At 36.0% G+C, this 17,518-nt stretch overlaps 1 protein-coding gene across 2 annotated transcripts; it reads left to right on the top strand.

Moving 5' to 3' along the window:
* The first annotated feature begins 622 nt into the window (after window positions 1–622).
* syt10 (synaptotagmin X) lies at window positions 623–16,312 on the top strand. Of its 2 annotated transcripts, none has more exons than XM_083528136.1 (7): window positions 623–1,279; window positions 2,699–3,134; window positions 7,690–8,251; window positions 12,137–12,257; window positions 12,442–12,613; window positions 13,106–13,235; window positions 13,519–16,312. In XM_083528136.1, the coding sequence occupies exons 1-7, from the start codon at window positions 1,042–1,044 to the stop codon at window positions 13,588–13,590; spliced, it is 1,731 nt and encodes a 576-aa protein (XP_083384262.1). In that variant the 5' UTR covers window positions 623–1,041; the 3' UTR covers window positions 13,591–16,312. The 2 variants fall into 2 exon arrangements, with proteins under 2 accessions (XP_083384262.1, XP_083384261.1); XM_083528135.1 differs by having other exon boundaries at window positions 657–1,294.
* The last annotated feature ends 1,206 nt before the right edge of the window (window positions 16,313–17,518 follow it).

Raw genomic sequence — 17,518 nt, 5'->3', positions numbered from 1 at the left:
GAAGAAATGATTGAAAATGATTGTTTAATTTAAATGTTATGTGTAGGCTTTATATTGGTGGAGTAGTAAAATAAAAGTGTACAGGCTACCTACACCTGTCAGCGTAATCAACTATCTTTGGTGCCTTCCAAGCTTAGTTTTTCTTGGTTATGTCTCCATACACATATAACACAAGGTTGTATATGAAATAACAAGTGTTTTATCTATGGTTTCTCAAATAGTATACTATATGAAAGCTAATTGGAGGTTGTGTGTGGGGAAAACTGAAGAAACTTGAATTTTGTGCGATAGGTTTGCAGGTTGAGTGGAGAACGAAAGAAATGGAGAAATGTGTGCAGCACTTTTGCAGGTTGTGAATGGAGAACTGAAGAAATAGTGGACTGTGTGCAATAAGTTTGAAGGTTGGGTTGGAAACTGAAGAAACGTTGGAGTATGTGCAATATATTTGGAGGTTGTGTGTGGAGAACTGAAGAAACGGTGGACTATATGCAATAGGTTTGGAGGTTGTGTGTGGAGAAATAAAGAAACAGTGGATTATGTGCCATACTTTTTGAGGTTGTGTATAAAGAACTAAAGAAACAGAGGACTATGTGCGATAGGTTTGTAGTTTGAATGGAGAACTGAAGAAATGGTGGACTATGTGCAACTGACATTTTATCCCCTTGCCATACAACTAATACAATATTAGTTCAAGCTCTTCATGGTCATGCATGAGAAAACAAATCTATATCAAATCTGTAAATATAATAAAAAAAAAATTATTTTTATTCCTTATGAGAAACTTTTCACTTTTGCTGTTACCTGCTCATTTTTGCGCAGTTGATGTCATTGGATCCAGGTCTATTTGGTGGCCACGGTGTGACTTATGGCAAACATGAGAACATTAACAAGATGTACAGTCTGGGTCCGGCAGACAGCGTCGCGTGTCAGAACACTCTGTGCCCTTTTTTTCCTATTGGCTCGTGACTAAGCACGCGGCAGCGCGTCCACGCTCTCCAAAAGCGTCCGCGAGCGCCGCGAGTTGCTGCGGGTGCCAAATGAATGAGACGCACGTGGACGCGTCGCGCGCGCTTCCCGTTCCCCGGCGTCCAGATGAACCCTCGCGCGCGCGGCTCCTCCAGCATACAATGGATTAACCGGAAAGACATGAGCGCACGCACCGAGGACGGCGTGAGCCTGTGCCAGCGGGCTCTGCAGATCATCACCGAGCTGTGCCTCGCCGGCCACGTCGACCGGGAGAAATGTGCGGACATCTTTCCAACAGAGAGCAACATACCAGGTAAAGGCAGTTCAGGTAAATGTAAATTAAACTGACCTCATTTAACTCCTAAATGGTCCTTTAAACCAAGAACGCACTCTTTCTCACTTTACACAATCCAACAGTGCGAGAAAGTTCTCCAAACCTTTCCAATACTAAAATAATACTCGAGTAATGCTTTCTAACACTTATGATTATAATGCAATTTCTCCCCAAAGAGGAATGTCCTCTTTGCAGCTGGAATGCAAATTTGCAGCTGGAATGCAACAGGTAGCTTCGGTTCTTTGCAGCACATGACTCATAATTTTGAAGAAATCCAAACTCCACTGATGATGAGGCAGAGAAAGAGGAATCTGTTATGCAGTCTTATACAACATGGAAAAATACATTGCACATATACTAAAGATTGGCTACTAAGTGTGCCCAATATAACCTACCACTGATTTCACAGTAATACACATGAACTATAATTAGTCATTGACATATGTAAAAGCTCACTATACTGACTTTATGTCTACTTAGGAATACATTATGCTATATTGCTTTTTTATTTTTTGTTGCATACTAAAAGAAATCAGCATATAAGATTAATTATCATCATATAAGATATTATCCTTGTACTTATATAACCATATTATGATAAATGTTTGTGCTGTTATAGGTGACATATTCATGCACATACTGCAACTTGGTGCTAATCATTAAAAGAAAATGCATTTTTTTGGATTGCAAATGTCGAAAAACACGTCCCTGAGCAAAAGGTAAAATGTTTATGGAGCATTAATTATTCCATTGAGCACTAGGATCAGGAAGCCCAGTCTGCTGCTATGGTGACACCTGTGTCTTAGAAACGTGTCTGTTGCATCGCATTACCTCGAGATACGACGCAGGACCACTTTTCACTCACACATATTTCTATACATACACACATTCTCACAGGTGGTTTGTGTAACAGAAATGTTTTACTCATTAAATTTAAGTGTTTCATACAATATGATGATGTAAACGATGTAAATATGCCATTGAATCTCTGGAACTTGTAGAAAAAACACAAGATTTGTTAAAAATGATAAACGGCAATGCTATAAACTGTGATTTATTTACATTAAGACTTCCCTTGTCATTTTCTATTTAAAGTTTGAATGCATATACAGTAATTCTGTTCCCTTCTCTGCAATACAGGATTTTAAGTATTCTTCCCCTTTTCTTATGCATTTCCTTCTTTTTTTCTCTTTCTCTCTATTACTCTCTTCCCTGTGTGTCCCACATTTTCATTGCTGCTGGCCTTTTTTGTCTTGTCTGTCTTTTCAATTCTTCACTTTGCCAATGCTTATTTCTCTCCCTCTCCTGGTCTTCTCTTCCTCTCGTTCGTCTCCTTTATTTACTCTTAATCTCTCCCTCTCTACTATTCTCCACTAAACCACGTCTCATTGCCTGTAGACATCTCTGTAAGTCTCCTAGCTGTGCTCGTGGGTTTCTGTGGACTCGCCCTGTTGGTAGTCTCTCTCTTTGTGTTTTGGAAGCTGTGCTGGCCCATCTGGAGAAGCAAGACGCTCTCTTCACATGGCGAGACTGTCCCACAAGGGCTGCTACCTGAGGCACCGACGCCCACATTTCATGTCACGCCCTCACTTCCAGAGCGTCAGGTTTTACAGGCCGAGAGGCAAGAGAAGAAAGAGGAAGAGGATGAGCAGAAGAGGAAGGTGCCCGAGGTGAAGGTAAACGGTTGTAGTTCGATGAAGTCACTTGAGGCAGCCATGAAGATCAGCCAGACATCTCCAGACATCCCGGCTGAGGTGCAGCAGACGATACGCGAACGCCTCAGTAAGAAGGCCAAGATTCAGAAACAGAGCACTGAGCCCACCTCCTTCTCCAGGTATCCAGGTCCTCCTGGCTTCTCTCATGAGATTATCTTTATTACAACTCTCATTATTTCTCCTACTTTCCAGGTTCACTAAACCCCTTTCAGGTACTTCTCTTAAAAACAAAACTGCTATAAACTTCATTCTTCTTAACCTAGTTTTTTTTTTTTTTTTTTTTTTTTTACTTTATTCCATATCCAAGGTCTCTACAGGTTCCTCACACCCATTCAAATCACTGACTAGTTTCTCTTCACTCTACTCACATTTTTCATGTTTTTGTTTTATGGCTGATGTGCACAGCAGTTCTCTGTGGTTTCTACTCAGTGACTAAAACATGCTGGTATGTGGGCAGGCAAATCTAATTTACCTGACCAAGAAATAGCCCCTACTGAACACAAATGCATGAATTATTTATATTAAAAAAGATGAGTTTACATCCCTGTGATATTTCTTCCATCTTTTCTGCACACGTGTACATACACACATGGGCCATCAGGAGGATAGGTACTGTTAAACATTCATTCATTCATTCATTCATTCATTCATTCATTCATTAACTCTAGGTCAGTAATTAACATTTGCAACTTGGCAGCTCTATTGAAAGGTGACTTCACATTTACATGATCAAAACCTGAGAACATTATAAAGTGGCTTTTTGAACACTAATGCAGTGTTTGAAAACAAATGCAGAATGTCATTGAATTCTGTATGGCATTGTGTTGTAAAGAATAAAGGACACGCGTTATTTGTTGGTTTTAAGCCATTCACGGTCTATACAAGTCCATATCTGATTTTTTTTATTATTTTATTGTGAAAAAATAGCACAGATTTGACACTTTATACATTGAATGAAGTGAATAAGATGTTTGCAAATATAAACTGAAACGCCATTAAGTAAGGGAATCAAACTTTTAGTCCTTGTTACCTCACTAGCTATCAAGGTCGTTGCAATTAGCAAACAAAATAATATAATATAAAAATAATGATTGATGTTTATATCAAATTTAAAGGCTTGTGACGCCAGCGTTTGCTATTTTCACTCTATGTCTGACAAGGCTGCAGCAAGCCCCCTACCTTCTTTCACTAGCCCTGTAATCACTACAGCCTTCCAGCCCGAGCACCCGAGTCATGCTGCCATGACAACGGCAATTAAACAATCAGCTGTTCTCCTCTTTGTTTGGTTCTCAACGCTACATTTAAAGTGAAAGGGGTTGTAATTAGTATTGCCATGCAATAGAACCGACATACTGTAACGTACTTGTGCTGCTGGGGACATAACGAACAGCTGCACTCCTCTACTGATGGTGGCCATTATTGAGTTCCCACAGAGCTGTCATTAGGACCCTGATGCAGCCTAATAAACAATGTATACTCTTAAATTACATGTTGATAGGATACACAGAAAGGGCAAATGAGGGAGCTTAAAGGTCAGCTATATAATAAAATAGGAGAAGGATCTTTTTTTCTCCTACTTCATTCATTTGGAAGCTGTCTCTTTGGTTTCCATCTTTTCTCCTACCTTACATTTTACGTGTGACCTGTTTTTGTTTTGCTGATTAGTTGTATGGATTGTGTTACAGCTACTAGATTTAACACATGACTACTGTTAATTTCTTGTTATTTTCTTCAGTCACATTCATTGGATCTTCTGAGGTGGCTATTATTTAATAAAGTGTGACCATGACTGAATATTGAGACCACAAAATACTATTAAGGCCAGAGACACGGAGAAATCAGCTGAAATAGACCATCCTTGTCACGGGAGCCTAAACCTGAAACCAAATACCTCAACCAAATTACCAAAGCAAAGATTTTCTTTGCTGATTTCTGCTGGATAAATACCTGAAGGGCATTAAATTAAATATAATGTTCCACAACCAATTGCATTGTGGCCTCAAAGCCACAATGTATTCATTTGTGGCCATGCCTCATTAAAAACTAACTACCACGATACTGCTACAGCTTCAAACTGTTCTCAATTCTTCTTTGATATAAAGAACGTTAAGCTATTTAATTCTATGCGATACATTTTCACTAGCCTTAATGGCCTTATACCATATTGGCCAGGGATTCTTGAGATCACGGTTATCTGGGCAATTTTATCTTGCTCAATTTGGAAAAGGGGCTATTTTGCATCTGGTGGTGTGTTTGCATGCTCATGTGGCAGAATAGAGCAGCAATATTAAAGTACACACATGCCAAGAGGGCTGTATGGTTGAATGCCTGAAATCACAAGCTGCTAAATGTGTGAATGCACAGCTTTTGTGTTTTGTTGAAGACCCCCCCCCCCCCCAAAAAAAAAAAAAAAAAAAAAAAACCCTTATGCAACAGTCAAGATCTAATACAAAATTTAACTGCATTCTAGGGAAAAGTAATAAAAGAGAAATAAATGTTGTTCATCAATATTTCAGAGCAAGAATTAGAATGAAAATGTTTAGTCATAAAGGTTAATTTGTGATATAAAAGTTAAGTGTATAATATGGGTTAGTCTGTGTGGAGATAATGGCTTAGAAATTGGTACTTTCTGGCCATCTGGTTGCTAACATGGACACATTATTCTTGCGTCAGGCTCAGCTGGGTCTGACCATGTTGGGCAGATAATCACCATCCAAGGAGAGCCAAATAGAGGAAAGAGAAGGTTACTCTAATGATTTTTTTTGTTTATCTTGAGGAAAGAAATCAAATGGTAAACCTAGAAAAAAACAGCATAAGCACTATCCCTTGTGGAACAGTTAAACTGATTGAAATAATCGTGTTTTCAAACCATTACTAGAAAACAGTGTGTATAAGATTTGAAGACAGCGTTGGAAGACTAATAATAAAAAAAGAGAATAATAACAATATGACATATTGGAATTCTTATTAAGAACAGTCATGCATCAAGTGGCATGGAGGAGATATTTTTACTCTCCTAGGCACATGAGAGTAAGCTGAATATCCCTATTAAAATTGTCACATTTATTTGAATTATTCACCAAATCCACATTGATTGTTTGCAGTTTGTTTGCAGTTGATTTAGACAAAAACATAATTATGATCAGTAAAACTTCCTTATTTTTTTGCTGAATTCTTAAAACTCATTATAAGAATCTGATGTTCAAAACCCAGCTATTCATATACATTAATATTTTGAGTTACATGTTTTGTAAAAACATTAAATTGTAAATTTAAAAATTCATCTTTGGAATAGTCAAGCAGTAAAAGCACTCAGATACAGTAAAAGTGCAAGAGCACATGGACATTTTAAGCCCTTTTAAGACGTTATATTGATTGTGCAGCACAATCATAGGTGTCCGACACTTTTCAAAGGTTCGAAGTATACATCTAAGTGTAAAAGTCTTTTTTTGTTTCTCACAAAAGTTGTATATTTTCTGTTGTGAAAATATATTGTTAGTTGCTAGGACAAGTATAGGATAATAGGTATGGGATAAGTATGATATGGAGGTTATTGTGAATGTGGGGAAATGAAGATCTTAAAACATATATCCTAAAAATAAAAAATAAAAATCACAGAGTTGTTCTGTATCTTAAACCTACAACTTCACAGTGTGGAGAAAGTGTGAAGTGTGAAATAAAGCAACCAGCTGACATTTAATATGATTTTTTTGGTGGATATAGACAAGACCAAATGTGAAAATAAATGACCACTAGAACCCCCGAAATTTGTACAAAATCACATAGTTTCTATATTGCTGAGGACTGCAAAAGTTTGCTTTTTGATTTACCTGGATAGAATATCATGCTTTTACACAAACAATTGGAATAAACTGAAGTAATTTGAGTAAACATATTTAATATAATATACTTATACATATATATATATATATATATATATATATATATATATATTTAAGAAAGCATTGATTTAATTAAATGAAAATTATATTTTTGTACAGGTGCTGTCTAGGAGCACAAGCACTAACAAAAATGTAAACAAAAGACACCAATTTGTTTAGGATAACAGTACAGTATGTTCTTGCTGTCTGCAATATGTGTGCCACAGTGTCCAAGGCATGGAGGTGTTACAAATGCATCCAAAAAAATAATATTCATCTCTTGCCAGCCAACATTTCCCTTTAAGTAGATTAGTACATTTTCTGAGAAACTCAATAATAAAAGCTGTGGGATTCAAGCACAAAACAAACAAGTTACCACTGTAAATACCAGCTGCTCTAAAAGAACAGCTTATTATGTTATCTAGGCCATACCAGAGAATACCTGCTTTTTCAGTTTGGCTCTTATCATCACAATTAGCAGCAGACAAATTTTAAATGAAATTTTTTACCCTAACCAACTTTAAGCACAGTTTTTTTCTTTATCTTACACTGTTCTCATAGCTGTTTGTGTCTTTAGCTTTGTCTAATCGATATGCATCCACAAACCCAGGAAAATTAATAATGGAAATGTAGAGGACTAGTTATCCACTGGAAAATGTGGAGAATTTTCTAATGGCCAGCCTGCCCGAGTCTACAGTTCCTCTGAAAATGACTGGGTTTATTTTATGGCCTTTGATACACTAAGACCTTATTCTTTTGCATTAACTCGTGTTCTTTCTTACACGATTCCTAGACACAATTCCTTTCGTCGCCATCTTCGACGGCAGATGAATGTCACCAGTGTGGACTTCACCATGGACACTCTGCCAGTGAGACAGTCCTCAGCAGTCAGCATTGGACGCATAAAGCCAGAACTCTACAAGCAGAAGTCTGTGGACTCAGAGGAAGGAAACAAGGAGCCTGTGGAGACATGTGGAAAGCTCAGCTTTGCACTGAAGTACGATTATGAGGAGCAGGCTTTAGTTGTGCGCATCCTTAAAGCTCTGGACTTGCCAGCCAAGGACTTCACAGGCACCTCTGACCCCTATGTAAAGATTTACTTACTTCCTGAGCGTAAAAAGAAGTTCCAGACACGAGTCCATCGAAAGACACTCAACCCTACATTTGACGAGGTGTTCTGTTTCCCAGTGGAGTATGATCAGCTGTGTAATCGCAAGTTGCACTTCAGCGTCTATGATTTTGATCGCTTTACAAGTCATGACATGATCGGCGAGGTAGTGGTGGACAACCTGTTTGAGCTCTCAGACCTGTCGCGTGAGGCTGTGGTCTGGAAGGACATTCTTGCATCCACTACAGTGAGTATTGTGTGTTTCTTCGTGAGTGTGATGCTAAATGTTTTGAAAATGTTTGATCAATGTGATTTACAATCCAGATCATTCATTCACTAGCAAGCCATTGTCTCTCAAACATTACAGTTCACAAGCACCGGTATGTCAAGAGAAGATCAGGATATCAAGTGAATTGATCTGTTATGCAAAGCCAGGTGTGAAGGAGGGCTCAGCTCAAAACTGATTCACCCTTCCGGACACCCACACACCTAATCCAAAGAGAGACAAAATTAGCCCACTGCAATGCCACAGGGAGCTACAGACATTAGACATGACTAATGCTGCAGACTTTTGATTAGCCATGTCTTACCATCCCACTTTAGCACTGTAGACATGATTAAAAAAAAAAAAAGCAAACATTACTTGTTTTTTCCCCCCTGTCAGCCTTTTGGATATGTTCTATTGTCTTGTTGACTTCTTCATCCCACTCAAAACGAAATCTCAGCAGATCTTTTAGTTTATGTAACAACCTCAGTCATGCTGTGTCACAGCCATGTTTTAAGTCTTGAAAAGCACTATTTTCTTTTCACACAGAAGTCTTCTGTGCTACGAAGAAGTGTTCTCATCTTAAAGAAGTAGAATTTACTATTTTCCAAGCATTAAATGTATATTTTCAATTCAATGATTACCATAGAGCTGCTGGATTCTCGATTCCAATTGGCCAGAATGTGTTAATTAATTTTCAGTAGTATTGACTGTATTTCAGAGCACATGTATTAAAAAAATTACTTGTTATAATGCATTTCTTTTGTTTTGTAGCCAATAAAAATACAGGGACCTATGTTTTTCCAAAAATAAAGGTATAAATTAATGTGGTATAATATAATTAAACACCCTGTACTATCTTTTCAAAATGGCTAACCTCATGCAAAACATACCCCCAACACTGATTATTTCTAGCATCGATTATATTCCCAAAACAGCATTCCTTCCTACCTTGTGACAATATACACATCAACAAAGACATAAGCAGATATATATCTGTTTAATTTTTCTGAAATGTCTTTGTAAATGCAAATGACTCTCAAGAAGACGTATTTCGTCACCAGTTTATTTATTTATAATCAAATACTTGAAATTACATAGACAGATACATGCTATAAGATAATAAGACAAACTGGCATTGAAATATGAAATTTCAATAATATTGTAAAATATTCATAATATACAATTCCAAATGCATAAAAGTATTTCTAACTAAACCTTGTCAAACCCGGTTAACTTTCAGTAAAGCAAATGTGTTTTTTTATGATATCCACTCACCCCTATGTACAGCTCAGGTGGATTTAAGGGAAGTTGACCATATTTTTTGTTTTCTGCTGAAAGTTGTGTTTCATTTTGGTGACTCACTCACAATAAGCCATAATCTCTACTCTGGAAAGACACATCAGTCACTGCAGGTTTGATAAACACTGATTGTTGTGTCCACTTTTCCATCTCATCTTCTTCTTGTCGTTTAGATGCCTCCCAGTACATCAGCCTAGTGTATAATTTTGTTGACCTGCCTGTGTATTATTGTCCCTGTCATGTTTTGATGGGTTGATGTGTTTTGTCTGAACTTGTAATTTTTTATATTTCTAAGGTGGTCTGTTTTTAGTTGTCTATCACATGCTGCTTAAGCTCTATTTAAAAATAAAAAAAAAAGAAGCCTTACAAAGTTTAACTTAATGATTATTAGTTAAAATGGTGGGACTCTCTAAGGCATCCTAATGTCAGATAAATACTTTAGGTTGTATTTATTTACCACAAATCGAATTAAATCAGTAAATACAAAAACATTTAATGTTCCATGGTTGCGCCCCAAAAGATCTGAACTACATCGTAATATATTAAACAGCATCCTAATTACTAGTCAATATTAAAATAATGAAAGATGAAACGCTTGTACTGCTCCAGGGACAAAGCTAATACTCAGAGCCAGCTGCTCACTGAGCTACCACTACGGAGACTGTCTGGTTACTCAGATCACCCAGAATAGACTATGCCATTGATTGCAGCCTTTAGCACTCACACTTCCGCCTCGCATTCTAACCCTCCATTTTATCCCTAGTTGACGCCATTGGTTTAATTTGGGTACCACACGTACCACTGCACCCTTAATCCATAGAATAGACTGGCCAGAATAATGGTTAACTGAACAAATAATGGGTAACACCTCACACAGGCATTCTTTTAGCTCAACTCAGTGTATAGTGCCTTTACTAATATACATTGCCACAAAGATGCCTTGTGGGAAAAGTGATATCTATAGTAAGCATGCTAGAGTTGATCATGGAAAGGAAAATACCTTAAGAACAGATCTAAAAAGGAATCTATCCTCTTCAGGGTAATGGCAAATAATGAAATAATAACTCATTATGCTTCTACAGTTGCATTCTAGAAAGGCAAACAATGCAATTGTTTTGAATGAATGTTCTGTCTAAGCACAAGTGAATGAGTCCTACCCTGTTCTCATAGACTCCTGGGATGAGAACCTGGCAGGTTTTAAGATTACAGCTGCAGCATGACTTTCATTCCTTCATTTCCTTTATGAATGCACCTTTAGTTCTTTCATTAATGCACAGTACTTAAGAAGTCAAGTACAAGCATAGTATGTAATTACTCCTTATATGTGTGATTTTAATAATTAGTGGTCATATTGAATATATTTAAACCATAAAAAGTAAAATGTAAATTATCTGGGGAGTCAGTTGGTCCATACACTATATACTCAAAAATATGTATTTTTTTTATACATTTCATTCCACATTTCACATTCCCATTTACTCATAATAATGCCCACTCTTCTGTGAAGATGTTCCACTAGATTTTGGAGTGTGCTTGTGGTGATTCTTGCTCAGTCAGCCACAAGGGCATTAGTAATGTCAAGTACTAAAGAGGCCTGGGGCGCAGCCAGCGTTCCAATTCATCCCAAACCTGTTCAATAGGGTTATAAGCTCTATTCCAGGCCACTCAAGATCTCCATGGAGCATGGGGGTTTGGGTCTCCTACTTCAAGAGAAGAGACAATTTCATGCTACTACATTCAGAGACATCATTGTCCATACAGTGTATATAATACCCATTTTTATAAGAAAGATTTCAACAGTGCAGCAGATTCCCTATTAAATTTACATAAAATGCTTAAATTTCAGGAGCATGATTTTGCATAATTTTTTAAAAAGGAATTCAAGTCTAATAACAGCAGTCCTTTCTGAATTTTCTTATTTTTAAAAGCAATGATTAATTTTTTCTAAATATATTTATTGACATTTTGTGCAGATACAACATCTTATATGTACAAAAAACTAGTAATTCACAGCAATGAATAATTACTTTTTCAGTTCAAGTAATTGTGTATAGCACATACTTGACTATAATTTCTCAGTATTTAATAGGACCATGTAAACAAACAAAGCAAGATTATTGTGTAGCACTCATGTCAAGGAAAATGTGTAATTCTGTAGTCAAGGACAATCTGTAACACTCTTGTCGCAAATTGCAAAAGGATAACAAGTAGTTTGAGCATTTGTAATATTTGATTATCAAATGTGTACCACATAAATCCCAAATATTTTTTACAGAAACTATTAGAAACAGTCCCCAGTTTTAAGCGAAGCACTAGAGAAAATGTATTTTGATTAGGTTGACAAGCAAACATTAGACTACTTAGTCCAAGGGTATATTCACTGTGGAGATAAATTACCTTTAAATATGTCAACCAAAATGTCCTAATAAAATTAGGAATTTACTTTATATTATTTGCCAACATGTCTAATCCTGGGTTGTGTTTATATTTTGCTGTAGTAATATGTGTCCTAATTATATTGTGAACCTCAGCAATGTATAATGTGGGCTGTTTGTTTTATTGCAGGAGAGTGTGGATTTAGGGGAAATTATGTATTCCCTCTGCTACCTTCCCACGGCTGGCCGTATGACTCTGACTGTCATCAAATGCCGAAATCTGAAAGCTATGGACATCACTGGCTCCTCTGGTAAGTGCCGCTTGCATTACGCACACCTGGGATAGGTATACTGTAAAACATTTAGTTTAGTTAGATAAGTATCCTTACCCAGTAATTTACAACCTCGCCTGAAGTGAAGTGACTTGAAGTAAATAATTTTTTTTATAATGGTTGTTCGATGCTTAAATCCAAACAAGAGTGTTTGTTTCCACAGACCCATACGTTAAAGTGTCACTGATTTGCGATGGTCGAAGGCTAAAGAAACGGAAGACCACCACTAAAAAGAGCACACTCAACCCTGCGTACAACGAGGCCATCATCTTTGACATTCCTCCTGAGAACGTGGAGCAGGTCAGCCTGTCAATTATGGTGATGGATTATGACAGGTGAGTGGTGCCTTCCTATGGGTCATTTCAACCATGTGGCAGTTTAATTCAGCTGCAATGACATAGCTACTGACAACATTTGGAATTAGAATCTGCAACAGAATTATTGGCACTTTTGTGAAAATGACTAGCAGAGAATAGCTATAGGTTTGTATAGTCTGCATCAGATGATAACACACAGGTGGTATGATCTCATTGTGGCCTGTTTTCAAACATCCTTATTACAACAGTAGCATTTGATAGTTTTCTTTGGAACAAGAAAAAAATAACAAAAAATGTATTATGACATTCTAAAATCATTGGTATTTTCTTATTCCATTTTACCAATTTTTTCGAAAGGATATCCGTCATTCAGAGCTAACTGTATGTTATTAAATTCTAACACTTCAGTGAGACATATATTCAAGTGTATCTTTTGTAAAGGAACAGAACTATTCCAACTGTGAACTTGTGCACAATAATGCTATACTATATTATTACATTTCCCTCCAGAGTTGGACACAATGAGGTGATTGGTGTGTGCCGAACAGGCCCCGATGCTGAAGGTCTCGGTCGAGACCACTGGAACGAGATGCTGGCCTACCCACGCAAGCCTATAACCCACTGGCATTCCTTATGCGAGGTAGGGAGAAGTACCATCAATTTATCACCTTAATTATACAGTAGCATTATTCAGTGTGTGAGATGTTTAATATAGAAATATTCAGTAAGAATTGGATGCTACAGTATAAATATGATTAAATTCATATTTATACTGTATTTAAATTCAAGACACCTAATCTTAGTGAAATTTCTGTGCTATTAAATCCATGATCTAGTGTGATCTGATTGCTAGCATAATGATCATATAGCAGCCTGTGTTTGCTCACATTTCTAAAACACTATCTTAATGTTCTCTTCAACAGTGGCCAGGAAGGGGAACCAGTTTTGAAAGCCAGGGTTCCTGCCCTTCCCCAAAACCTCCTCAGACTCCATAACCACAACTAGATCCCGGAAGACCTTTTTTTTTTTACCTTGCTTAGTGGCCATGCTTTTTTGGTTTGTATTACCAGATAGCTCTTATTCTCTTGTTGCAACTTGTAAAATTCCATCATTTTGGCAGAGGATAACATGCATTGCAGGTATCTCATGCACACACAGTTAATGTGACACTGTTACCTCTAGAACTTGTGCTGAGAGTGTGTGGATTGAAAGCAATGAGTGATTCAACAAAATATATCGAATGGCGATGTTTTGACAGCATAATGATACAACATTAGTGACATATCAAATGATAGCCTTTACATTTTTGTCTTTTGCATAATATAAAAAATGATGACAATATTGATGTTTAAAATATTTATTTTTTTAAATGACAACCATAATAGCTGCATGCAAATTTTAAATCAAACTTTATTTTGTGTGATTTGAGCCCTGAATAGTCACCTGACCGATGTAGATTTGTTGAAAATGTATGCAAATGTTTATACTCCTGCTTTATAGGCACGGTACATTTTTTTTACAATTGTAAAGTGAATCACTCTTTCTTAACTTTATATTTATTCAAATTAGTGACCACATGATGGAAAGGAAACTGGATATTTAAGTCTGCAATCAAAATGCAGCCTATAGGAAACTGCTTATCATAAAACTGGTTTTAGTGATTTAGACACATTGTAGTCCATACTTTAATTCTAATGTTTGTCTTAAATGTTTAAGATGCAAAAACCATTTTGTCCACAAAATATAGAATAAAAAATGAGTAAAGTATGAATTTAAATCGACAATTTCCTGATTTGAGGAAAGACCTCAGGCTTACGAAAGCAATCCAGAGTAGTGGTGCTTCTTCAATCTGACAGGAACAAGAGCTAGAAGCCAGCAAGCCATATGTCCATTTAAAACCTTGAAAAACATGCAACAAAATGTGAGAACAGAGCAGAAATCTCAGTTTAGTTAGAAAAATGAATGCAAGTTTTAGGAAACAGTTCACAGCATGGATGATTTGGTGGTCCATCAACCTTATGATGCTTTCATCACAATACAGATTTTGTAAAAGAGGAAATTCACAGTAGCAGTTAAATGTAGCATGCGGATTTCTTTTCATAAGTCATCAAATGCACAACAAAGTACAATACAAACTACACAATGACATTAAAATACATTAACCGAAAAAACTAAATCAGTCGTTTGTTTGCTACAATCTTTTTCATTCCTTCATGTCTTCATCATATGCACTGAAGCACACATGCATAATGCAGAGAAACTCTTTATAGTGTTTAAATTACCAGTACTACAGTCTAAACATACCATGGTATTTTTTATTTCTCACTTATTGAAGTTTACATTATTTTTGACTATTCAAATTCTAATGTGTTGAAAATATGAGCTAGGATAATAATATATTTTTTAATTAATAAAAATAAAATTTTAATAGTGAAAGATCTGTAAAAACAGATCTTGGTGTAGAGCTCAGATTTAGGGATGTTTGTTTCTGTCTCTCTGTTTATATACTTTTCTTTACTTAAGACAAAGAATGAACAGTTATGATAAAGTGTGTCCCAGGGAATTAATTATTGAACCTTCATATATGTTTAGTTAAGCTGAATTTATCTTCATATGAAGTTAAAAGCAAAATGTAGCTGATCTATAGATCTATACAATAATTCTAGATGGTTTTGCTTTTTAATGAACTTGATACATGTTTTGTAACTGATTAAAAAACAGGCATATGGGGGAAATTAGAAGCTTGAAAATTTTTTTTCTTTGTTTTTTTCCCCCCAGTGAGTTGCTCAAAAACAGCTGACACAGCATCAAAACTAGAGCACCTTGCAATTATGCATATTAGTCTCAGTAATTAAATTGATATGCAAATTTCTTAGACCAAAGGTATAATACAGAATTATGATTTTCTGTTCCCATTTACCATTGTTTTTATGTTACCATAGCAACACAGCATTCCTAGCATCAATTAGTGATTGAGGGCCTGCATAGATTTGGAAGAAATATAATAATAACAATTGGACACAAAAGCAAGCTCTGTTTTTAAGTATTCACAAAAGTAATGCAATGAACATGGCAAATATAAAGGCTGTGTACTGTTAATGTTAATTTGCACAGTAAGACTATGTTTCTTCCCCAGTAAAGACACAAGTAATACATTCTTGTAGCATGTTGACACCAGTCTCTCAATTTCCTTGCTTATTTTCAAAAGTTTTAGATATGAACTACTGAATTATGGAGTTGTCTTTCTATTTGCACATATCCTCCTTTTCCAGTGCCAATGTGCAGAAATACTTGAGCATAAATACTTGAGTTTCTTGAAGTTATGTTAATGTGCATTTCTATGGATCGTTTGGTGATATTTTGTAAGATAAGCATATATAAATTTATCCAATCTATAGATAAACTTATATAACATTATCTTATATGAACTTAAATAACTTTATACACAATTTGCATCTATCGTGAAATGTTGAATTGAACTTGCTGAAAGTGCTATTCTTTAAGCCATTGAATAGTAACTTGGTCAAAATGAAAGTGCTTTTTGTCTTAATTGTATCTGGCAAAAGAAAAACAAAAGTGTTCATTAATCGTTGTCATGAAATGTACAGTTTTGTGCTAACTTTTGTAACTATTCAGTAAAAAACTGAATATTGTAATTTTACTGTATCTGTTTCTTATGTACTTTAACTAAATAAATGCTGTTTGTCAAACTGCAAATTATGACTTCTTTTAATTGATGGAAAATATTCAGCACAGGTTCTGGCACATGATAGATTTATTACGTTGTCCAGCAGGAAAGTTAAAGCTCTGAATTGTTGCCTTGGGAAGTAACTGGCGAGAAAAAGGGATCGCCATAAGTATACCAATACAGAAAATGACTTGGGTCCACTCCTTCGCTTCTGATAAAGCATCTTATGTTTATTACCAAAAAGGTGAATAGTTTAGCTCTGAGCTGCATTGTGCAGTTCTTACATTGCGAGTAAATATATTAATTGGATATACTCAAATACTGACCAGGGTTAGTGGGGTTTTCAAGCGCTTTCTCCAACACACACAAAAACTTTACAGGGCAGTATAGCAAACATTGGTGGAAGCTTTATTTGCTTTCTTTAACTTACAAGATTACACAGATGTCTGCAGTTGGCTTGTGTTAATGTGAATGATAAGGAAGAAGCAGTAATGCCATTACTTCCAAGTGTTCCAAGCAAGTTTTACATCAAGGGTTGATTTATTTCTGTGAATAACATTCAACATACAGAACAAATACTTTTTTTTGTAAAGTCAAAAGAAAGCAATTTTCACTTAGTGACCCTACCTCTCAATTGGTCAACTATGAATTGAATAAATTAATTATCTAATAATAGCCTGGAAATCAGCTTTTTTTAGGCACTCAGACTAGTGATTTAGAAAAATACAGCAAAAATAAAAACTGGATAGTGGATAATGCTATTCATTACTTATGGTATCTACAGATGCCCATGCATATACATAAATGTATAAAGCCCTACAGTCTGCATTACACAAGCTCAAAGAGCCACATTACTCATTGTGTCAGTCTTCCAATGACTGTAAACTGATACTGGAGAATTAACTCCAGACAAAGTAATCTTACAAGCAGTAGGAGACCGACAGTTTTAGATATTTTTCCCCACCAGCTCTGTCACTGAACTTATAATAAAAAAAAAACCCATAGCCTTCTTGATTTAGTAGTGTGCTGTTTTTAAAACATTTGTCACCACCCGAAAAGATAATTTCACTAATATTTACTGCAGGATGTTTTTTTTTTTTTTTTTTTTTCAATATATGCTTGTGTTGATCGAAGAAGAAATAGGTTATTTTTTTTGGAAAACTTGGGCTTGAAGACTTGAGCTTTGTATCTCAGTGCCTCTGATGACTATGAAGGACTACTTCAAAAGTGCTGTG

The sequence above is a fragment of the Silurus aristotelis genome (assembly GCF_946808225.1).
Source record: "Silurus aristotelis genome assembly, chromosome: 24".
Lineage (NCBI taxonomy): Eukaryota > Metazoa > Chordata > Actinopteri > Siluriformes > Siluridae > Silurus > Silurus aristotelis.
Note: the sequence above shows the minus strand (reverse complement) of the source record. Positions and strands in the feature narration are given on the sequence as shown.